The sequence below is a fragment of the Sturnus vulgaris genome, chromosome 23 (assembly GCF_052056855.1).
Source record: "Sturnus vulgaris isolate bStuVul1 chromosome 23, bStuVul1.hap1, whole genome shotgun sequence".
NCBI classification, from domain to species: Eukaryota; Metazoa; Chordata; class Aves; order Passeriformes; family Sturnidae; genus Sturnus; species Sturnus vulgaris.
The window spans coordinates 3,594,215-3,617,355 of record NC_142265.1 but is presented as its reverse complement, the minus strand read 5'-3'; the positions used below and the strand labels follow the sequence as shown (position 1 = coordinate 3,617,355).

The 23,141-nt window shown below is 50.9% G+C and overlaps 2 protein-coding genes across 6 annotated transcripts; both read left to right on the top strand.

Annotated features, from left to right (window-relative positions):
• Nucleotides 1-158: 158 nt before the first annotated feature.
• On the top strand, nt 159-5,147 carry TIRAP (TIR domain containing adaptor protein). Of its 5 annotated transcripts, XM_088177951.1 has the most exons (7): nt 169-308; nt 552-625; nt 2,732-2,815; nt 3,283-3,350; nt 3,562-3,616; nt 3,854-4,459; nt 4,600-5,147. In XM_088177951.1, the coding sequence occupies exons 5-7, from the start codon at nt 3,610-3,612 to the stop codon at nt 4,641-4,643; spliced, it is 657 nt and encodes a 218-aa protein (XP_088034077.1). In that variant the 5' UTR covers nt 169-308; nt 552-625; nt 2,732-2,815; nt 3,283-3,350; nt 3,562-3,609; the 3' UTR covers nt 4,644-5,147. The 5 variants fall into 5 exon arrangements, with proteins under 5 accessions (XP_088034079.1, XP_088034077.1, XP_088034078.1 ...); XM_088177952.1 differs by lacking the exon at nt 169-308 and having other exon boundaries at nt 536-625; XM_088177953.1 differs by lacking the exons at nt 552-625; nt 3,283-3,350 and having other exon boundaries at nt 159-308.
• Nucleotides 5,148-5,155: 8 nt separating this feature from the next.
• On the top strand, nt 5,156-22,828 carry DCPS (decapping enzyme, scavenger). Its single transcript, XM_014888780.2, has 6 exons — nt 5,156-5,468; nt 6,929-7,097; nt 14,291-14,436; nt 16,898-17,011; nt 21,493-21,603; nt 22,388-22,828. The coding sequence occupies exons 1-6, from the start codon at nt 5,301-5,303 to the stop codon at nt 22,652-22,654; spliced, it is 975 nt and encodes a 324-aa protein (XP_014744266.2). The 5' UTR covers nt 5,156-5,300; the 3' UTR covers nt 22,655-22,828.
• Nucleotides 22,829-23,141: the final 313 nt, after the last annotated feature.

Sequence of the window (23,141 nt, the reverse complement as noted above, 5' to 3'; positions counted from 1 at the left end):
TCCCGCCCCGCCCCGCGTGACGATTGGCTCCGCCCCTTCCCGTCCCGCCCCGCCATTGGCTGGCAGCGGAAGGGGCGGGGCCAGGCGTGGGAACGTGGCGAAGCGCTCGCGGCGCTTTGCGGAGCTATAAAAGGCGCGGGCGCATGCGCGGCGCAGTGGTGGGCTGGAAGGCGGTGCTGAGCGGCTCCATCTGCCGGGGCTGGGCCTGCCAGTGTCCTTGTTCCCCCTCTTCCCCTCAAGGGCTTCTCCTCCGCCAGCTGCCGCTGCCTGGGTTCGTGTATGTGCGACCGCGTCTCCAGCCCTATGAGGTATACGCGGTGCCTGGGCCTGGATGGCCGCTATGATGCCTTCAAGCATTTGTGTGATGGAATTTGGGTGTACTTAGAGCTTTCCAGGAGAAAAACTGTTCTGTGTTTTCTGGGTATCTGGCACCGTAAATGAAACATTCATGGTGTTTTTAGGGACAAAATTAGCCTTATTTTCTCACCAGAACCACCTTTGTTTGGCCCTGCCTTGCAGCACCTGGTCTTCACCGTTTCTTAATTCTACAGGCACTCCTGTAAGCCGCAGGCTCCTGATGACAGCCTGAAACTCCTGCTGCAGGGATTTCAGCGTGCTGCTGCTGGTGGGTCAATACAGCCGTGCCTGCTTAACTTCTCCTTTAATAATGGTTATATTGTGGCTGAGGTAGGGTGGAGGTTGATCCAGAGGGTGCTGCCTCTTGGCGTTTAGGGTTTGTGGGTTCACCCTTGCTCAGGTTCACTCTCTGGGGTTTCCAGGCGGGGTGATTCACACAAGCAGATGACTCACTGCCTTCCTCTGGGTTCTGTTTTCAGGTGGGGAGTTGACTTTTGGGGTGGTGGCAGCAGTGCTGGGGTAGGGAAGAGTGCAGAATGGGTCCCAGTGGGATCAGTGCTGGACCCATGACTGGTGGTAGTCTGTGGGTTCCTATGGGACTCAGTACCATTCAGCCTTGGAATTTTTCCTTTGGAGTTTGGCCACCAAGGCGCCAACTGGTGTTCCCTGCTTGATGGAGAGAAAGGCAGCTGAGATGGTGGGGGGGTGGGGAGGAGCCCAGTGTCTCTCGAGGAATTCATTGCATTTTTGGGCGCAGGCTGCCCAGTTTCCTCTGGCTCTCAGCACTGTGTTTGAGGATGGGCTGGGGCCCTGCAGGAGGATCTTGCCTGCTCCCATACCCCCAAAATTCCTCCCAGGGCTCATAGATGGACTGGCTTGGGGCTGGGAAGGCTCTTATGGCAAGGGGCAAAGGCATCAGGGAGCCTCCCCCCATTTAATGTGGCTTTGTGCTACTGTACCCTGGTCTCTTCTTTTGCTGGAGGTGATGGGTGAGCAGACGTGGAAGCACCTGTGGAAGCCACAGCCAGGTGGTGCCATGGAGGGAATGCTCAGTGTTCAACAGGAGCTCTTCAAAGACCTGTGGGATACAGTGGTGGTGTGGGCATGGGGTCCCCCAAAGCCTGACAGGTGCTGGTGGGTGTTAGGGGATCTCCTGACCGTCAGCTCTCCTTCCTGAGAGACTCAAAGATCTCGGGGTGGGGGGAGGCAGAAGCAAACAGCAGTGTGCTGAGCAAGAAGGTTTGTTCCAGCCCTGGGGTACAGCTGGCTCATGGTGGTATTGATGAAGAGGTGTCTTGACTGGCCCTGGCATGGAGTGTTGAAGTTAAATGTGGTGGGGGGTTATTTTTTGGGGGTTAGAGGACATGGGACTTTTCCCTGAAGGAAATACTTCCCTTCAGGCTTGGAGGTGTGGGGGTTGTTGTCCCAGTCAACTTGCAAGCAGAAAGGGGGTACTGGGGTTGTGTTTTGCTGATATTCAGGGTGAGGACTCGGATGGGAGAGGGAGGGACACATTCAGCATTGGGACTGGACCCCTAGGCCCCCACCTCCTGGTGTCACACGGGGTGTGGGACACCTCCACACTGTACTGGGCTGTCAGCTTGGCCATGATGACCTGCAGCAGCAGGTGGAGGGTTTAGTGTCCACATCAGGTCCTGGCATTGTCCCCTAGGCAGGGGAGAGATGGGGAAATTTCCTGTGCCAGGAAGAGCTTGCTTGGATGGGCATGCAGGCCCTGGAGACCCCCCCAGATTCCTGGGAGATGGAACCAGGACTCGCCTGGAGCTCATCTCTCATAGGACATTGAGGAGGAACTTCTAGGCATTGGAGGGGTTGAGGATGATGAGGAGATGAAGGCAGTGTCAGTTGTTGGCCACCACCAGCAGCACCAGGAGAACAAGACCTGGGAAAGGAGAAATACAGAGGGGATTTTGGGGTGAAAAAATGACTCGTTTGGTAAGTTTAGCTTGTGAAATAAGCGTGAGTGGCAAACATGGACCTGTCATTTAGACCGGAAGTGAGGATGAAAACAGGTCTGGGTGCTGGTGAGGGCTGGGTGTTCTGACACACAGGCAGTGACGATGTGGGAGGGACGCCCCTGGGAGGGCTTGGCTTCCCCTCCCTGCAGTCCGGCCCATTTACCCTGCCTGTGCTTTCACATTCTCCACCAGAAGCTGGAGCTGGGGGCACGTGGATGTTCGGGGAGCTCCTCGGTGGGTGCCCCTGCCCTCATTTCCATCCAGGGGCAGCTTCACTGGGAACCACTCCTGGATGTGGAAGCTGCAAGGATGGATCAGCCTCTCCATTTGCTGCAGGTCCCATTAGACTGCAGAGTGGACATGGTGCTGCATTCTACCTGTCCTTTCCCACCCAGGTAATCCCAGAAGATCTTTCTTTGCCAAACCCAGGGGCTGATGCATCCCTTTCCCTGCTCCGGTGCTGGACTCCTGCATTCCAGGTAGGCATCCCTCCTACTTCCCCCCCCTCCCCACTGCTCACTGTCCATGCTCATTGCTCTAGTCACACTTGAGCTTCTGGCTGTCACTAGGAGGTGACACTTGGGCACTGTGGTTTCCGTGGGCGCGCCGGGGTTTTGCTGGCATTTCCTGCAGTCCTGTGCCGTTTTTGGAGTAGGGGAAAGGCTTCAGCATGACTTCGGGTGTTTCATTTCCGAAGAGATGACACCAGCAGCAGGAAACAGCAGCTATTTCCCATATTGCTGCTCCTGAGTGTCCGCAAGGAGTGTCTGGGCTCCCTAAACATGCTGGGAGCATGATGCCGAGGCATGGGATGGTGTGAACTGGCAGGGAACAGACACGAATGCCAGGATGCACAGCGCTGGGCATCACCCACACTGCCTTTGGTTTGCCAGCACCCAGTCCATCCCTGGTGATCCCAGCTGATTCCCACTTCTCCCCTCCACAGGATCCTTTCCCCACTGATGGGAATGAGGGCTTCTCCTCCCTGTTATCTCTTGGCCTTGCTTGCTGCAGGTGTGTATCTCCAGTGGAGAGAGCCAGTAATAGGTAAATGTTGCTTCCTAGCACATTTTGGGGAGGCAGATGTGGAAAACCCTGCTGGGGGTGATTTTGGGACTGTAAGAGAGAGCACCCCATGGAACAGACCATGCTGAGCTCCTGGGGCTGAGACTTGCCATGAAGCAGTTCTTGCTCTCAGTTTTTTATCCCTCTTTTCTGCTCTCAGGAGAGGTGTCCCACTGGCAATTGGTGGCTGAGCAGCGTGCTGCCCATTATGGCTGGTGAGTCTGGGAATAAGCCTTTTTGGCTCTGTCCCCTCCCCAATAGAACACTAGGGTGCCCATGGGCTGCTCCTCATGATTCCACAGCGTTGAAGTGTTGGTGGCAGCTCAGGTTTTAGGGACCAGAATGGTTTTGGGGGTCGAGGTGAGATCCCACCCACCCCTTTCCATCTGAAGGCATCCTGCAGGTTGAGTGATGCTGAGTCCTCCAAAACTCACTGTTGCCTCCTTCTGCAGGTTGGTTTAGGCGGCTCCTGCACAAGCCTAAGCCCAGCTCAGTGGAAAGCCTCAAGTCCAGCCACTCTGCTTCATCCTCGCCTTCCTCCTCCTCTTCATCCTCTGCCAAGAGCTCCAGCTCTTCTGGCACGAGCTTGGCCACCAGCTCCATCTCCCTATCATCTGTGTCAGCAGTGGACATCAGCGCCTCGGACAGCCCCCGGTGGGACAAGAGATACGACGTGTGCATCTGCCACAGCGAGGGGGACGTGGAGCTGGTGGAGGAGCTGGTGTCCTACCTGGAGGGCCAACCTGAGAGCTTCCGGTGCTTCCTGCAGCTGCGGGATGCGGTGGCGGGAAGCGCTGTGGTGACAGAGCTGTGTGACGCCGTGCAGAACAGCCACTGCTGGGTCATGCTCATAACCCCCGGCTTCCTGCAGGACCCCTGGTGCAGGTACCAGATGCACCAGGCCTTGGCTGAGGCTCCCATGGCCAATGGACGCACCATCCCAGTGCTGAAGGATGTGGATCGCAAGGATTATCCCAGGGAGCTGTGGAACCTCTACTACATCTACATGGCACTGAAGGAGAAAAGCTTCAAGCAGATCAGAGACACTGTTGTGCGCTGTGAGTATCCCGTGGGATGCTGATGAGACCTCAGTCCATTGGGATGAGGCCCATGGGAAGTAACAAGATTCCATAAATTTACTTAAAGTTGATTTTTAGAGTAATTGTTTGTTAATGGAGCTCATCTGTTGTCTCTGCAGACCTCCAGGAACTGTGCCGGAGCTCCACAAAAAGGACAGAGTAGTGCTGGGAGCATGCAGATGCATCCCCATGGGCATCATGGAGCTGTTGCTGTTGGATGTCCCATTGGACCTTGAGGTCAAACCTGAGCTGCTCAGACCTCACCTGGGAGCCAAGGATGGGGAGTTCTCCACATCCGTGAGAGACAGCAGACCGGAGCCCACCACGTCCCGGTGGCCAAAATCTCCTCAGTGAGGACAGGGACATCCATCACACAAACACTAAGCTCTGACATCGGGTGGTTTTCAGGGTCACGAGAGCTCTTTACTGCACTGCCATTTTCTGTCCTGAGGGCTCCGGGCTCCCTCCTGTTGTTCCAGTCAACTTGCAAGCAGATGGGGGGCACCGGGGTTGTGTTTTGCTGGGCAAGGACTCAGGTGGGAGAGGGAGGGACGCATTCTACTAAGCTGACAAGGCCCCTGCTGGGCTGCGGGCAGGACAAGATGAGGCAGGCAGTGACTTTGCACGGAATCATTGCGACTACGAAAATGCAGAAGTTTTAAATTTTGGTGGCTTTCCGTATTTTTGTCTCAATTCCCGGTTCGGGCGTTTGTGGGAGGAGGCGCCGCGGGGGTGCGCGACCTCCGAGCCGCCAGGGGGCGCGGTTCCCCAGCGCTCCCCGAGGCGCCGCGCGTGCGCAGTGCGGGGGCGGGCGCGAGCCATGGCGGAGGGCCCGCAGCCGAAGAGGAAGCGGGAGGAGGACGAGGAGAAAAATGGCGGGCCCGCCACTCAAGGCGGCGGCACCGCTGCCTTCACACTGTCGGACCTGCGGGTGCGGCGCGTCCTGCGGGAGTCGGCGCGGGACAAGATCGTGTTCCTGCACGCCGAGGTACCGGGGAGTGGGGGGGAAGCGGTTCGCGCCCGCCGCCATTTTCCCCGCTCTGGCCAGGCCCCGCCCCCGGCCGCGCGCTCTGGCCAGGCCCCGCCCCCCGGCGCCACTCTCCGCCAGCCCCCCGGGCATCCCGACCCAGCCTGGGCCCGTCCCAGCCTGGGCCCGACCCGCTTTTCCACCCTGGCACTGCCCAAACCACGCTAAGCTGGCGGCCGACGAGAGCTTATTGCAGCCCCCTTTCTTGTTGGTATAATTCGGTGCTTTTGTTCGTGCTTGGTCGGTAAAAGTGGCACTGGATTGCAAGTAGTGTGCTGGTTCTGAGACTGTCAATAGTACAGCCATTATAGGAAAATCTGTAATAATTCTTGAGGTTGTGTATGGTCAGAGAACCATGCAGCTGCCTTGGCCTCTGTCTCCTGAAGATGTGCGTCCAAGCAGAGGTGAGGACAGGGAAGTTCTTTGGTTTTGAGGCAGTGGGCTGCTGCAGTAACTGAGCGGGGCACAGACCTGCTCTGCCCTATGTGCGTGTCCGGAAAATCCACAAACGCCAGAGGCTGATGTTTAAAAGGAGATAGAGGAGTCCTTCAGCTTTATTCGAGTAAAGAGAGTCAGTCCACTGGACCACATGCCCACAGGGTTTTCTCTCTCGAGGTTTCAGGGGGCGCAGACTCCTTTTATCCAAACTTCTCTGCCGCACGTTGCCCTCTTCCTTTCCCCATCGGCTGAAGTACCAGGAAGATTCAGCCTACCCCGTATCCCCCCTGAAACCTGGCATTTTCCCCCAAAGTTCAGAAGTTCAGGCTTGTCTCTTTCAGGACCCAAACTGCCCAAAGTCAATAGAGACATTCAGACCTATTTCAAAGACATTAACACCCATTAAATTGTAAAGGCATTAGCATGCATCTTCCTTCTCAAGGGGTGACAAGGTTGGGAGCTCCAAGTGAATGGGGAGGCCTCACCTGGGTCTTGTACAGACAGGAGTGATGCTGGGGGATGTTCCACACCCAGCACCTCCCAAAACCAGCACGCCGAGGCCACTGGACTGGGAGCTGTAAGTGCAGGGGGCTCTAAGTGCTCCCTGCCCCAGAATATGTTCCCTGACTATGATGCAAATCTCCAGGCCTGCCTTTGCCCTCTTTCTGGGAAGTGTCAGAGATGAAATTGGTGCTGTGGGTCAGCAGGAAACCTGGGAGCATCTGGGGAGGTGCAGATGGGCTGAGTCATAGCCCACATCCCCTGCTCCCCCAAAAACCACCTGTGTTCCCTGGTGGAGAGCAAATTCTTGCTGTGCTTCTGAGCAGATATGCTGGTTATCTTCGGATGGGTGTCTGGCCTGCAAGGGGGTTTGGTCACAAGGACCCAGGGGCTGTGGGGTGTCTGCCGTGATCCCTGACCTCAGACTGTCCACCCAGTGCTGGATCTGTGTTTGCTGATGACTTTATCTATTCATATTCCAGAGGATTGGCCACTCTGGAGAAGGCACAGATGCTGTAGTCATCCTGGAAAAGACTCCTTTCCAGGAGGAGAAGATCCCTGACCTGCTGAAGAAGCCCATGAACACGGAGCTGCAGGTGCACAATGACATTTACTGCACCTTCTACCTGAGCCCTCCCCCAGAAATGAGTGGTGAGTGCTCTCAGCCCTGCTCAGGGTCCTGGGAGGGCAGCTGGGATGCCAGGATATAGTTCCTGCCCATTCCAGAGGGGAGGATGCAGTGAGATGGGCAGCTGCCACTGCTGGACCTGGCTGTGCCACTCTGGTTGTGGTTCAGTGACAGCAGCACTCCTGGCCCAGGTGGAGAGGTCAGTGTGTTGTTGCCATGCTGAAGGCAATGTCTGTCTCAAGGTTTGAATGCTGCCCTGTTTCATCTCCTTTTTCCCATGCCATGGACACCTGGCTCAGCTGGTGAGGCACTGAATGGCCATGGCTTGATGACCTTGTATGTGAAGGTGCAGAAAGGCTCAGGGCATGAGGGCTCTCTGTGGGTGATTGTCAGTGCTCTTAGTGCTTTTACTTGGGTGAGTCTGCTGGGCATGTGCAGCTGTTTCTCATCCCATGGTGGCACCTCATGGGCTTTTCTGTCACCTGGTAAGGACAGGCAGCTTGTATTTGGGGGAGGATTTAAGTGCTGATAACCTCAAGTGCTGGGGCAGATGTGCCCCATCCCCCTGCTGATTTCACACATCTGTGTTATGAGACTGTTGATAACCAAGTATGACAAGGACAGATGGGCGGGTTGGGGAGCTCTTGCCCTGCACAGGGGACTCTGGTCCCACGAGGAAAGTGTCCTGCAGTGATGGTGCTTTCCAGCTGCTACTGGAAAGCAGGGCTGGTCTTTGGGCACTTCAGTTTAATCAGAGAATCCCAGACTGTATTGGGTTGGAAGGGGCCTTAATGCTTCTTTTGTTCCAACCCTCCTGCCATGGGCAGAGATGCCTTCCACTGTCCCAGGGTGCTCTAAGCCCTGTCCAACCTGGCCTTGGGCACTGCCAGGGATGGAGCAGTCACAGCTTCTCTGGGCATCCTGTGCTGGGGCCTCACCACCCTCACAGGGAAGAATTTCTTCCCAATGTCCCATCTGTCCCTGCCCTCTGGCAGTGGAAGCCATTTCACCTTGTTCTGCCCCTCCAAGCTCTTGTCCCAAATCCTTCTTCAGCTCTCTTGGAGCCCCTTTAGGCACTGGAAGGGGCTCTGAGGTCAGCCTGTCTCCAGAGCTGCTCCAATCCTCAGAGCATCTCCATGGCCTCCTCTGGACTTGCTTCAGTGGCTCCATGTTCTTCCTGTGCTGAGGACCCCAGAGCTGGAAGCAGCTTGGCAGGTGGGGTCTCACCTGAGCACAGCAGAATCACCTTCCCCAATTAATTCCATGTGAATGCTGGCATATATTTGAATTCTGGAAGTGCAATGATAAATTTTATTTCAACACTTTCATAAACACAGTAACAGCCAAACAGGTTTAATAGTCAAAAATTAGTCAGAGTGCCTTAATTAAGATGTTGTTGCAGGGCCAAGTTAAATTTTCAAGAGGTTTGATGTGCTTTCCCAAAAATGCTCTTGTTTTAGCTCTGTTCCCAGCATGTAGGAGGGAGCACTGTCTGGATTTGTCAGCTTGAGTTGTGCAAAACTCCTTTTCTCCTGTGAAGGACTCAAAATTAAAGATTTTGTTGTTACAGTGAGATTCAGTCTGAGAAAAACACCATAACACCACGGGTGTTGTTGGAAGACGTTAAAGCTCCTCTTTCTTAGCTGGGAAAACAACTTGGTGCCTGCTGTACTCCAGCCCAGCAGGAGTTGCAGTGATTCCCACGAGGTGGCATTGCAAGACTGAAATCCCCTGGGCTGCCTCCAGCTCAGCCCTGCCAGCTGTGCTGGCCTTTGCCTTCCTTACAGCACCTTGCTGCAGCGCTGTGTAACTGCACGTTCTTCTGATAACAGAATTCCTAATTTTGTTTAAGGCTTATGCCAGGAGCCAAACCCCTCCTGCATATCTGAATGGGGAAGAAGCCTCTGGCTTTCTTCTGCCAAGCTTTATCTTTTTAATGACTTTGAAATCCATCTTTAAAAGGTAAGTTTTTTTCAGAAATATTACCCAGTGGTGCATTCTTGCTTCCCACCCCTCAACTCACTCTGGATGCTGAGGAGCCCCAAGCAGGAGATCAGGAGGGGGCTGTAGACCCTGGATCAGCTGTCCAGGCTCCCTGAGTCAGAGTGGAGAGTAAAGAGGCTTCTTCTGTTGAAGCAATTAGCAGCAAATAGCTGTTTGGTGGGCAGCTGGGCTGGCACCAGGAAAACAGCCCTGTGTGTCAGGAGGGGAAGGAAATGACCTTTTGGAGCTGAGTCATGGCCTAAGGATGAAGTTGATGCGAGGAATTCAGCTTGAAAACCTAAACAGGAGGAATTGCCTTGAAAGCTGCAGTCAGGGTTTGACTGACCTGGGATGTTGAATGGTAATGTGGAGACCCAGGGAGCCCTTGCACAGGTCTGTCAGCTCCTTAGGTGCAGGGTTAGTTTACAGGGTTTTTTCTCCAGGTCCTTGCACCTTTACACTCGGCTACAAAATACAGTAAAATATTTTGTAGAAAAGCCTAGACTTTGGCATCAAGCAGTTTCATGGAACAGTGCTGTGTTGTGTGATGAAGGAATTCACCTGGGGGATTTCACAGCACCCTGGGCAGCTGACCCCTGCCATGCTCAGCCTTTTGCTTTCTGAGGTGAGATAGACCTTGGACAGAGGAAATGATGACTGTGGGTGACACATGCTGATATTGCCTCTAGAGCAGGTTTCTCAATGCTGCCTCTGTGGTCCCAAGTATCTGGGGCTCTTCATTCAGCTGGAATTAGAGACTTCTTTCATTCTTTCTCTACCTCTGTGTTGAAGAGATTTCGGTGCTGCTCCCTCTGTGCAATCAAACCAGCACAGCCCAATGCAATGATGACTTGTTTGTATGGTGACACAGGGAAAGACAGGCCAAAGCATGTTACTTAAGCAAATGACTCCCCTCTGACCTCAGAAGAGACATTTCACTGGGGGAAGATGGATTTCACTCTGAGATTTTTAGGTCTGGGAGCACACTGGTGTGAAGATGACACCAGATGAGTTTTGGTCGTCTGATTGATGTTACTGTCAAGGCTAAAATGGGAAATAACATTTGCAGACAAGCCATTGATGGTCAGAGTTTGTCTGAAGGACAACCAAAACTCGTGGAGTGAAGAGAGGGGCCTTTGTGAATATGTGTGGAGTAGTGTGTCAGAGCAGATGTGTCCTTGATTTAAGAGGCAGCTTAAGCCTAGATGTGAGAAAAGCCCCCACCCTTGATTTCTCCTGCAGGGAGAACAAGGGCTGATTTACAGAAAAGGGACCATTTTCCTACTGACAGAGGTTGGATTGCAAAAGTCAGATGGTTCAATATACACATTTCCTTATAACATCTAATTCCTCACATCCATTTACCATTGATGTTTGTGGCAAAAAGCAGCCTCTTCATGCCTGGCTGCTGTGGGATTGTGTTTCTCCAAAGCTCTGCTGGTGTGATTTAAGGGCTCTCATCAGTCCTCTAAGGAATCTTTGCTCCTTGGCTGCAGCCTGAAGCTTACTAAAAACATCTTGAAGCACAATGGGAGAAGCTCTGCCTCCATTGCTGCAACACGGGGTAAAGAAATTGTGGGAAAAATGGGAGAGTGTGGAAGGAAAGTTTTCAGTCATGCAGGAAGCAATTCACGTCCCAAAAAGAGTCTGGTTTCAGGCAGTGAGGAGCTGGAGAAACTTGCAGGAGCTGCAGTGGGAAGGCTGGTTCTTCTCCCTGCTTTTCCCTGCTTTGGCTGCCTCTGGGGTTTGCTCAGCCAAGAAAACGTCTTGCATTTACACTTAAATAAAGAGCTTGAGAGCCTGAAGCTGTGGGAATGTGTGGGGTGGTTTGAGGGGTATCAGTTGTGCTTTGCTCTGTGTTTTGCAGGGGTGGTAAACTGCAGCTTTCCTCTTTGCAGTGCCTGTTGTAGCTAAGGTTCACTGAACCCCCCAGGTCCTCCTGGCATGAGCCCGAGGGGGCAGGCAGCCTTAGCTGAGTCCCTGGCAGCGTGCTTTGCTTGCCCTGGCTTGTGCTGTGGAACCCACAGAAACTGTGGGTTCTTGTAGGCTTTATCCTTTACATCTTTAATTCATTCACTAAAGAGTGCCCCAGCTGTTTGGAACAGAGCCATGGATATACCTGGCTGGGGCTGGGTTGGAATCCACTGTTCCTGTGTGACCCCTGTGCAGTTGTGATCCTAAAACAGACTGTTCATGCAGGGGGGCAGCTTGTGTAGGGGATTTTATATTTCCTTAGGGCATTATATATATCCTTAGGGCTGCATCCAAGGTGCTGTCTTCCCACTTACTGATGGGAGGACAGCTCAGAGCTGGATGCAGCAGGAACGAGGCTTGCAGAGGAAAAGAAAACCTGCAAAAGCATAAATGTTGACCTGCTTGTTGTTTCCCCACCTTATGGTCAGGTTGATTAGGTAGCTCATAAACGAAACATCTGCTTCTTGCTAGCAAAGAGAGGAAAAAGCACCCCTGCCCAAAAGGAGGAATATATTGTGCCTGCCATGTGTGCTTCTGCTGGCTCCCTGGCAGGGTTAAATCTGTCTAAAACAGGCTGGCAGTAGGTGTTATGCTGTGGTGGGGTGGGAGAAGAGAGTGTGAGGCTCTCCTCTCTGATGTGCTGAGCTAGACGGGGATTTTGGCAGAGCCTGGGGACAGTGTGGCACAGAAGGGGATGAGGCATCATTAGTGAGCTCAGTGTGCCCTTTCCTACCTGCATGAGCTCCCTCTGCTCATATTTTGTCCTTTCCTCCTGATAACTGCCTCCAACCCTTTTTCCTTTAAGTTCCCTAAGTGGTGTTCTGATTGTCCTTTTCTCTTGGGTTGTGTCTTCCTCTCTTGTTTTTAGCAGGAGAGGAGTGCCTGGTTAGTCTGAGCCTCCTTTTCTCCTGGGCAGTTTCCCAGCACTGTGGTGTTTCCCATCAAATGCCTGTCGTAGAGTGACCAGCCTGGGCAGTTGTTCTCTGCCTCCTGCTCATTCAGGTTCCTTCAATTAAACCTCCTGGCTTTTTATAACCTCCAGTTAGTTGATGGTCAGTCCTGTCTTCCAGAATAAACCACAGCTGCTCTGTGGTGGCCCCGGGCTGGCTGATGTGACTCAGATGTGAGCAGAGACAATCCCTGATGCTTCAGCCAGCTTAGAAACCCACATCACGTGTCCAGCAGTTCCCTACCCCCGTTTCCAGGCCAGGGCAGGTTTTGGGTTCCCCACGGCCTACGTGCTGCTCTGGTGCACACAGAGCCTGCCAGGAGCAGACTTGGAAGCTGCAATGTGGCCCTGTGCCAGCCCTGGAAAGATTTTGGGGCGAGCCTGGTCTCGCTGTAGATGTTTCCTGCAGCTGAGCCCAGGCTCAGCTGTGGCTTTGCATCCTGTTTGTGGCTCCTGAGGACTGTCAGACGCTGAGCAGGTATCAAACAGCCTCTCTGGCTACAGTGATTGATGCTAATTAGCATTGCTGGGGCATTTTGGGGTTGATGAGACCTTTAGAAGGGGAATAATCATAAGAAAACCACAATCTTTCCCCTGCCTCCTCTTCCAAACATCTGCTCAACTGCAGCTGCACATTAGGGAGTTCTATGATCTCTCATTTAAAGCACCCTGAGTTCTCTCCCCGCCATGAGCAGCCACCCCCTAATTGGGGAGGTGCCAGGGAAGCCATTATGGGTCCCTTCCACCTCCACACACTGTGATTATCACCACCCAGCACCAAGGGGCTTCTGCTGCAGTTCTTGCTCTATTTTTGGGGTATAAAATCAAATTGTGAAAGTTTCAGCCTGAGGCTGGCTGTGGTATTTTATCTTTTGCCTTTTTTGCTTTCTCCCCAGTGCTTTGCTGATCTTTTTAAGTGAGGAGAGCTACAGCCATGTCTTTTTTCCTTTGGTATTACATCATCCTGCTAGAAGTGCTAATTGAGTCCTGGAAAACAACCTTGTTTGAACATGTGTACGGTGGGAATCAGACCAGACTGCCCTTGTGGTTTGCATTTTCATATTTCATGTTACCAGCATTTTCCTGTGGATTTCATTAAGCTGGGTTTGGCATGGAATGAAAAGGCAGAGTCTCTCAGATTGTGCAGCGCTGACCTTAAAAAAAACAGAAAGCAGAAAACTAAAAAAGACTCAAACCATCCTAAATCCTGGCTCTGGGAACAAATAGGTGTTTATATTCAGTGTCTAGCTAGCCTGTATACATACTTAAGGCATGAAGCACAACTTTGGTGCCCTGGTGTGTGTGCAACCCATGGTTTTCTGTGGTAGACCCTGGGCACAGACTGCAGTGTTCACAGTGCCCCAGCCATTTTCCTCTCTCTAGTCTGCCATGGGCCTTTTCTCCTTGCTGCACTGAATTTTACAGCAGCTCTGTGTTAGCTGGGAAGGCAGAGACCCTCCTGTGCCCTTGGAGCACCTCAGAGCTGTGGCAGGCTCTGTATCACACACCCAACCTTGGCCAAAGATGGATGTTTTCCATGTGTTTTAGCCCTGTGGGTAGGATTTACTGCTGCCAGGTTGACAAGGTGAGCACTTCCATCCTGTTTAATGCCACAGAAATTGCACAGCAAAGTTCTAATCTTGAGGCAAACAGAAAATGTTTTCTTTTTGCCAGGGTAAATGATGAAATGCTTTTTGTGGGCACAGGGTCACTCAGCCTTCTTCCTTTGGCTCATCCTGAGCTGTGTTGACCTATCAGCTCACGTTATTTGCTCTGGATCTGTCCCTCTGCTCTTGACTTTTTTGCCTCCTGTACTTGGGGCTTGAGGCCAAGCACTCTTACTGAGATCTGGGAAGAAGCTGCTCCTTGGAGTTCATCTGGGTTTGTGGCTGGATGAAGTTGCTGGGTGCGTCCTGTGAGCTTTGAATTTAAGTATGAAGAGGATGTGTCTCTGTCCCCAGGGTCGTGTTTCTGTCCTGGTGTTGACTGCACATAAACACTGCCTTGAGAGCCCCACCTCTGCCCCAGTGTTGCTAACAGGCATGAAAGAGGCAAGTGTGGAAAAACTTAGACAGCAAACTCTTCCACCTGAACTGGAAAGACAGGCCCTGGCTGTGCCATTGACTCTTTCTTCCTCCAGAAAAGCAGTGGCAGTGCAGGAGGTTAAAGCACTTGTTTGCTTTCCATGTCCATTCTCCCTCACCCTCTCTTCAAAACGTCATGGAGTGGCATTTTTTGGAAGGGAAAACAGATTTGTTGGGGACTGAAGGAAGCAGTGGGTGGTAACTCAGTTAACGTGTTTGTTCCTAGAGATCAAAGCCACAGTGGTGTACCCTGCCACGGAGAAGCACATCCAGAAATACCTGCGTCAGGAAGTGCACCTGATCCGTGAAAGCTGGGAGGATTACAAGAACATAACCCTGCCCTTCATCCAGTCCCAGAGCTTCAGCATCCAGGTATGGCTACCACACCCTCTCCTGCAGACACTGTCAAAACTCTACTGTCAGAAGGCTTCTCTGAAGGCCAGGCTGGAGAGCTGCGAGTGTTCTGCCCCATCTCTCCCTTGGCTGCATTGTCAGCTCTGTGGTGCTGTCCCCTCTTACTTGGGACACCCTTTTCCATCTTTGCAGAAAAACATTTGCCTTGGAGCTGTACTTCAAGTTGCCTTTCCCACGGTTTCCTGGGTGTTGGTGCTGTTCACTGGGCTTCTTAGGAGTGTCTGGGTTGTTGATGAAATGGAAGGGCACAGATTGTGCTTGTATTCCTGCATCACAACTCACTCCTGCAATTCAGCCCCTCAGTCCATGTTCCATGTGGTGAAACTGTTACTTTTAGTGTGCTATTTGCCCCAGGCAGCCCCAGCTTTTTCTTTGGCTTTATCCTTTTTGCCTGTTCTTCTCCCTGTCTTTTTCCTTTAGTGACCAAAGGAATACAAGTCTGTCGGGATCAGTTCATGCCAGCCTTTGCTGAAGGGGGAAGAAACTAAATCCTGGGGCTGCTGAGGCTCTCCATTAAAAATAACTCCCCAAAACTAAACAGAGGCCTTGGATGCCCCCACTCCTTCCCCCATCTTTCCTGCTGCCTTAAACTGCAGCATTTATAAGCTGGAGAAAGGCAAGTTTGTGTTTCCACCAGGCCACAGCCTTCATGGAGTATTTTCTCTGTGCTTTTGCTCCCAAATTTTTTGTTTCCTGGTGTAGCAGCTGCCTTCAGGAATTGCTTGAGCTCTCACTCTGCCTCTTCCCCCAAATGCTTGTGAGCTGGTTTCAGTCCATGGAAACATGTTTCTGGTGACCATCAGGAGCATCTGCTGAGAAATCATGCTCAGCATAGTCAGTCCTTGACCTCTGGGGTTTAATAATGCTGTTCCTTGTCTTTATACAATGGATTTTGCCAAGTGGAAGGGGAAATGTGAGGGGTGACAGAAATACCAGGGGACTACAGAGGCGTCTGTGTTTCCTGCTGGAGGATACAAAGTGTGGATGCTTTGAGGATAATGGTTTTATTGTGGTGCCAGTCCCTGGACATGTGCTCTGCTTGCAGGGCTTGTGCTGGGAGCAGCAGGAGCAGTCAGCCAAGGACCTGCCCATCATGAGGCAGCCTTGGGTTTAAAATTCAGCTCATTTGATCAGTGAACTTATTTAGGGCACTGATAGCTTGGCACTTGTGATCAGAGCAGGCAGGAAAGCCCCAACAAAAGGCAAGTGTCCATTTTTCTGCTGAGCTTCCTCCTAAACTTTCCTCCTGGGGTTATGGAACAGAGGGAGCTTGTGCCGTGCTTTTGAGAATCACTTGAAGATGCTAAAGAGAAAATATAGCAATTTAAGGAAAAAATCCCAGATCAAGGGATAAGAAGTAGTTTTTTTCCCCCTCCAGATAGGATGGCTGCAAAGTGACCTGAATATAAGTGTTGATTAGATGAATTAAACTCTTGATGGATTTCCCCCAAAGTGCCTGGTGTGCACAGCACTCCCAGCCCAGCTCATTTGGTGTATTTGTGAAACTGGCTGCACCTTCCCTACCCACCTGGAGCAACCAGAATATTTCAGACCTATATTTGGTGGGGAAAATGATGTTTCCAAACATTTTCAGCTTCTAAGCTTTAGCAATTTCCTGTTGCCTTATGTTACTACTTTCCAGGGATCTGGCTGAGTACTCTCTTGCCAGTCCAGTGCTTAAGCTAGAGCATAACATGTGTTTTGGAAGTGTAAAGAAGGATGCTGGAGCTGAGGCTGGGAGCCAGGGAGAGCAAAGATGCTTTTCTCTGGTTTTACTCTGTCACTTATCCCTGGTGTCTTCCATTTCCATAACTCTTCTCTGAATGGTGCTTTGCCTTGCAGGAGGAGCACGGGGGGATAACCAGAGCAGGGATTACAGGCAGGCTGGAGGCTGGAACCTTAAGTATGGAAGAAGAAGAGTGGTGAGCTGTTTTCTAATCAGCCAGGGAGCCAAGAGACATGCATTGCCCAAAAAAACACAGGCCTTTCGTATCCCTGCAGAGAGCTGCCAGCAGCCAGAGCCACATCCAACTCTGCTCCTTCCTCTTTGGATAAGGAACAAAATCAGCTGAGTTCCCTTCCCAGACCTAGTTCTAAAGATTTTACTGCAGCTTGGGGGGTAAAAAAGATGTAAACAGCCCCATGTTGCTGCAAGAGGTGTGTGCTGAGCCCCACAAGAGCTGGGTTCCACTGCTTTTTACTGAAGTACTTGTAATATTCTGGAGTTTGGTTGATTGAGTGTTTTATGGTAAATTAATTACAAATTATTTGATCATCTTAAAATAAAATAGTTTGGTTTTTTTTTAATATATTCTAGTTGCAGAGAATGTGCAGTAATCCATGAGCTTGGGCTAAATGCATCTGAGATGTTGGGGTTTTTATTCTTTGCTGATTTATAAATCACATGTTTCTCTTTCAGTGGGTGTATAATATCCTGGAGAAGAAAGCTGAGGCTGATCGAATTGTCCATGAAAACCCAGATCCTTCCAATGGCTTTGTTCTGGTTCCAGATTTAAAGTGGAATCAAAACCAGGTTGGTTTGTTTCTCTAATGCTGCCTGTCTGAAGGATATGCAGAGGAAATGTCCACTTTCAGACTACTAAGAGCACCCTGAGAGAGTCTGAGTAGGTTTCTGTGCACACTGTTGATAGTGATTGTCAAAGTGATTGTTGTTAGTGATTGCCAAAGGCTACCTGGCTGACACCTTCAAAAAGGAAAAGGTGAAGGCTTCATCCCAGAGTGCTGTAATACTTCTGGAGGGCTCATGAGAGCAGTGAGCTGGGTCTGTTGGTGATGGCAGTCTCCATGTAATAGAAGTGACCTAAAACACACAAAAACCAATGAATGGTGAGAGTTCAACCAGAAATTGAGACCTGAGTAATAACAATTGCTTCTCTCCATCAGTAAATGCTCACCTTGCCCACTTCCCCTTGCCTGCTGATATCCAGCTTCATTTCCTAAAAATAAAAGCAAAGAACAGTGCTGTAACACAGTCACCATTTAGTGGTCACTCAGTGGTAAGCCCTTCATTTATCTCGTGGACATCTGGGGATGAGAATCCACTTTGGTGCAAAGGAAGGCTGCCTCACCCTCTGGGAAATTCCTGCCCTCACCAGGCTGTGGTGTCTTATTCAGCTACAATAAAGAAAACCAAACCTCAGTGCATGCTCTTAGCAGCATATCAGCCAAAACCTGGGGACTCCACTACTCAGGGTCTCCTGACAATGCCCAGGTCCTCAGGGCTCACACTTCTGCTGTGATCAGAGGCTGACACCCTTGCAGGGTCATGCCTGGTTTTGCAGGAGAGAAAGTGATGTGGCATGGCTGAAACTTGATTTGACCTACACTCCTCCCAACACTGCCAGCTCACTCATCCTTTAGCCTTTTAGCACAAGCTGATTAGGGATGCTGCAGACCCAGGCTGTTCTCTCTGCTGCTGAGATGTATTTATTAGGTTCACTTTCTGTCTTGGTTTGAAAGACAGGTGTCTGCCAAGAAAGGCAGGAGCCTCTTTTTTTATGATTTTGAAATTAAGGGGGCTCTTAGGCAAAGATGTGGGAATAGGAATAACAGTTCTTTACTAGGAAAAATTAAAATAAATAGAGTATTAGAGAGAACAAACCCCAAAACACTGAGACAGAATCCAAGGTGCCCCCGTCAGTCAGTCAGGGTTGGTGCAGTCCCATTCCATGGTGGCTGCATCCTCCTGCAGTGACAGATGTGGTTCTGCTGGAGCAGGGCTCCTGCACAAGGTGCAGTTTTCCTCCAAAGCTGCAGGGATGATGTGCAAGGCTCTGGTTTTCCTCTGGGATCCAGTGGGAAAAGGCTGCTCTGCTGTTCCAAATCTCACCTTTGATCTGGGTAGGAAATGCTCGGCTCCTGCCCTGGCTGGAGCATCTCCCAATGGGATGATGGAATTTGATCAGCCCTGCCCTGGGACTGCATGGCCATGAACAGGAGAGATCTCCTGGAGGGAGGATGGGCTGTGGGCAAGATAAAGAACACTGCCCCAGCTGGGTTAACAGATGGGGATAGAATTCATACTTTTGGTCACATCCTGTGTTGCAACCTAAGACACTTTCACTCATCCATATCAGCCCAAGTATTGTCAGGATGTGTTTGAACCAAAATCTTGTGTATTTGTTCTGCTGAACGTGTCTGGTTTTGTTTGTTTGGGGTTTTTTTAGTTTTTTTTTGCAAGCCTTGACTTGAGGTTCAAACCAGGCACTTGTGTTGTCCTTTGTGCAATTAACTGTCTTCCACAGTGTTAAACAGATGGTTCTTGGCTGATGAGCAGCTGCTTTACCCCTTGTGGGAGTGGCCACTTGGTGAAAGTGGTTTTTAAGACCAGACTGTAATCCTAAATTGAGAATTATTCCTTGGGTTCCAGCTCCTTTTCATGCTTCAACTTTGGGGAGGTGAAACTCCATGCACACACCCCTCCCTTGAAGTTGGTGGCATCAAAAAAAGTTCCCATTGTGTTTCTGATCCTTATATGCTTCTGCAGGGGCATGTGGGGAGAGTTGCTATTTGATTAAGACTCTAGAAATGGAAATGTAAACTCAAAAGAAAAAGGGAACAGAAGGCTGCTGGTGGGCAGCCCCATGCTATGTGCCTGTGCAGGAAGCAGCTGTTTGTGGTGCAGAGCTGAGTTGTCTTGGGGAATCCCTATGGGGTAGTGTCTACTCTACTCCCTGTGAATTCCTTGCATATCACTTACTCCAAAAATCCCCTGTCAGGTGCTGATGGGGTAACTAAGCTCGAATTTCCACCTTGTCACCAGAGGCCCAACCTTGTTCCTGATGAGATTTTGCAGCACAGGGGATGCATGTTCAGATTGTAGGATGTGCTGTGTTCAGTGCCCTCCCACTGGGCAATATTTAGGGATCCTAAAACATACAGCATGTTGTCCCTTTTGTGGCTGTGAGCAAAGCCTCAGTGGAAATCCTTGTGTGCTGCAACCAAGATTTGCAACTCCTATCATGATTGGGCTAAAATCAGATGGGCTAAAATTTGTGCTTTGGCATTCTCTAGAGACCTGCTGCATCCACATCTCCCAGCTAGTGTGGTCAGGGAGTGCCTCAGTGGTAGAATTTATCCTTAGGGGAGGTTTCCCCATGTTCCTGTTGTCTCTTGGAGTGCTGAACAGGATCTTCTGGACTTCTCCCCAGCTGCTGGGCTGCTGTCTGCACCCCGGTCCTCCCTGGAGCTCTCCAGGCCCTTTGCACTGCTGAGCTCCTTCCCAGGCAGGCCAGACAGCATCCAGGTTGCCTTTGAGGCAAGGAGTTTCTTCTTGGCTGTGGGTGGCACTGAGCCAGAGCTGATCCTGACAGCCCTGGGCTGTCCCAGGAGCATCAGTTCCTTCTCCCACATCCCACCTGCCAGGCAAGGCTGCTGAATGAGATCAGGGAAGTGAGATGCAGCCCCCAGCAGGACTCTCCAAGCCTTCTCTCTGAAGTCCTTTCAGCAGTGTGGCCTCACTCCTTGAGTCCGTGGCCCACAAATCCTGTGAATTCACCTGCAGTTATTTCAGACTAATGAATGGAGGGGGAAATTTCTCTTCAGCACTCTGAAATCTGCTCATCTCAGCCTTCTGGGTGCTGCTGCCCAATCTTGATAATGGTTTGAATTGGTTTCTTGGACTGTTTTTTAATTATATATTGTAAATTTTTGGTGTGTTTTTTTTTTTTTTTTTTTTTTCACAACTTTTGAGTTGCTTTCAAATCTGCAGGAGCCCTGAGGCGTTGCCTGAAGCACTGCCTGGCATGACATCATTCCAGGCCTTTTTAGCAACAGGCTTATTTGTTTCAAACAGCAACACGCAGATGTTGTTCTAAGGAGAAGAGCTGTTTGCTTTTCCTCTCACCAGCCAGCCTGGAGCCAAAGAGCACAAACTGATACACCATTTTTTTCTGGAGCTGTGCATGGGAATCAAATGGAACCGTGAGCACGGCTGTGCTGGCTGGGTGCAGGAACAGCTCTGTGCTTCAAGAGCCCTGTGAAGGGTCCTGAGAGCATCCTTTGACACAAGCGTCTATTTCTAAACAGCTGCATTGGGTTTCTCACAGCCCTGCAGAGATTTGGATCTCAAATATCCACAACCCCTTTGCTTCCCAGAGTTTATATTTTCAAGTCACTAAGTGAGCTGAAGGAGACTGGGATTTTTATTTTTTTTTTTTTTAAGTGTAATGATCCACAACTTTATGTCGTGTTAAACATTGAACACACTAGCGCTTTGGGGGAAGCCAAAGGTTTGTCTGAGAGCTGCTCAAGGGACATATTTTAGCTGCCCTGGCTTTGTACAGTGACCAATTAGGTCTTGAAAACTTATTTTTAGAACTGATGTGACTCAAAAGTGGTCAGCTGTCTGCACAGTGGAAAAGTAGAGAGCTTATCACTGTGAAAATTTTCAGTTTCAGTTTTACCTGCTGTGGTTCACTGTAAAGGCTCACCTGGGTGTGCTGCAGATCAGCTGTCACTGAGAATCCTATGGGGGGTGCTGGCAGGGCCTTAGTGACCCCACATATCTGGGTGGGTGCCTGCACCTGTCTCCAGCCTCAGCCACACAGAGAAAGTATTTTTGAGGTGCTCAGGAAGATGGGAAGGTGGAAGGGCAGCACTGAGCACAATGCTCACAGTACAAGAGGGCTGGTCACTCCATCTGCCTCTAAAGCTGAGAAGGTATTTGTGGCTTTATGGGTTGAGATGTTCTCTGCTGGTCATTTCTGGACAAAACCCAGTTTCTCCAGAAATGTTGCTTTGAGGTGCAGTGGGATTGTGGGTGAGCATATTCCATACTGGGAGATTCAGCCCAGTGTGGGTGTTGAGGACAAGAATCCCTGTATGGCACAAGAATCCCTCTTTAACACAGATATTCCTGTGTAACACAAGGATCCCTGTATGGCACCAGGATCCCAATATAACAGCCTGGGAAGCTGTGAATGGTGTGTCAGGCACTGCTGCCTCCATGTGCTGTTTGTGTGTCCCCTTCATGCCCATGCTGTGTCTCTGCAGCTGGAGGACCTGTACCTGATTGCCCTGGTGCACCGTCGGGACATCAAGTCTCTGAGGGATCTCACGGCTGAGCACCTCCCGCTGCTCAGGAACATCCTGCAGGAAGGGAAGGTGAGTGTGAGGCTGGGCCTGGCCAGGGAGAGCTCAGCTGCCTCTGCAAAGACACTCCCTGGGTTTTCTGGCACAGCATCTGCCTGGGGACTGCTCCTCAGGAGATAATAAGTCATGAAACAGGGCTGTGTTGCCCTCTCTGCCCAGACACCCTGGCTCCTGCTCTCCATCAGCACCTTCCCCAGATCATGCCACATCCAGGTGCTGTAGGAATGCTCTACACTTCCCATTAGCAGTGAGCTCTTCATATTAACAGCCCTGTCCTAATCCCTTGTCTGTTCTCACTGGCTGATGTGTTTTTCCACAGGGTGTGTTTGAGAGATGGATGTGCAGTAGCTTCTCTTTCCTTCACTGCGTTAGAATTTGGAAAGTAATTGCACTAGGGAAGGTGGGAGATTAATTAAGAGATTAGTCAGGGGATTGCAGCATGCTGGAGTTTGCTGTTGCTGTTTATAGTTTTAATTACACTGGCTGGTAACGGATCCCTGTTACTTTTCCAATGAGTTGGAGTGATAAGGGTGAAAGGGAAAATGATAGGGGTGGATAGCACATTCCATCATGGAGAGATAAAAGTGGGGCAGCCAGAGGCCTCACTCTGTCCCTGTGGAAGCTGAAAAGGAGGGTGGGGAAGAGCTCTGTCCTTCCAAACTTCCTCCTTTCCCTTGCTGTGAGGAAGCCAAACTCCCTTTTACCTTTCTCTCTGCCTTTCCTGCCATCCAGGGATGCTCTTTCCCATCCATTCCAAGGTTTTACCAGAGCTGATCTCTCTGTTTCCCCTCTGCAGGAGGCCATAGTGAAGCGCTTTGGTGTGCCCAGCTCCCAGCTGCGGATTTACCTGCACTACCAGCCCTCCTACCAGCACCTGCACGTGCATTTCACTGCCCTGGGCTATGATGCACCGGGCAGCTCCGTGGAGAGAGCCCATCTCCTGGCTGATGTCATCGACAACCTGGCCATGGACTCCCTATACTACCAGAAACGAGCTCTGACCTTCCCCCTGCGGGCTGATGAACCCCTGTTTAAGAAATTCCAGGAGGCAGGAAAAGTGTGAGGAGGCAGAGGTGCTTTTGTATAATTTTTTTTTTAAATAAATACCCATTTTTGGGCTTTTTTTTAAGCTTGTGCTCCTTTTATGTTTTTAAACTCCGTTTTTGTACAAGGTGGGGCTGATGATCCTTTGCTATGGAAACTATGTTGAAGTCCATTAAAACATTGATTGAATAAACCCCTTTGAGTGTGCTGGATTTTACCTCAGACTGGGTGCCTGTGGGAAGCAGTGAGCAGAGGGGTTTGGGTGGGAGTGGCTGTGTGTATCCATCCTTTCCACCCATTCCCAGATGTCAATTCAAATAGGGTAGTACATAGATTAACAGGTCCAAAAAAACCCTGCCATCCTCAGAAAGCTTGATGTGTTTCCTACAGATTTACTCCTGGGAGTGAGCAGGGAGGGGTGCCTTGCTCCAAAGAACTCCTGTGACTAACCCGAGTCCTCGTCCTCACCCTTCCTGGTCTGGCTGTGTGCTGCCTGATCCCCAGCC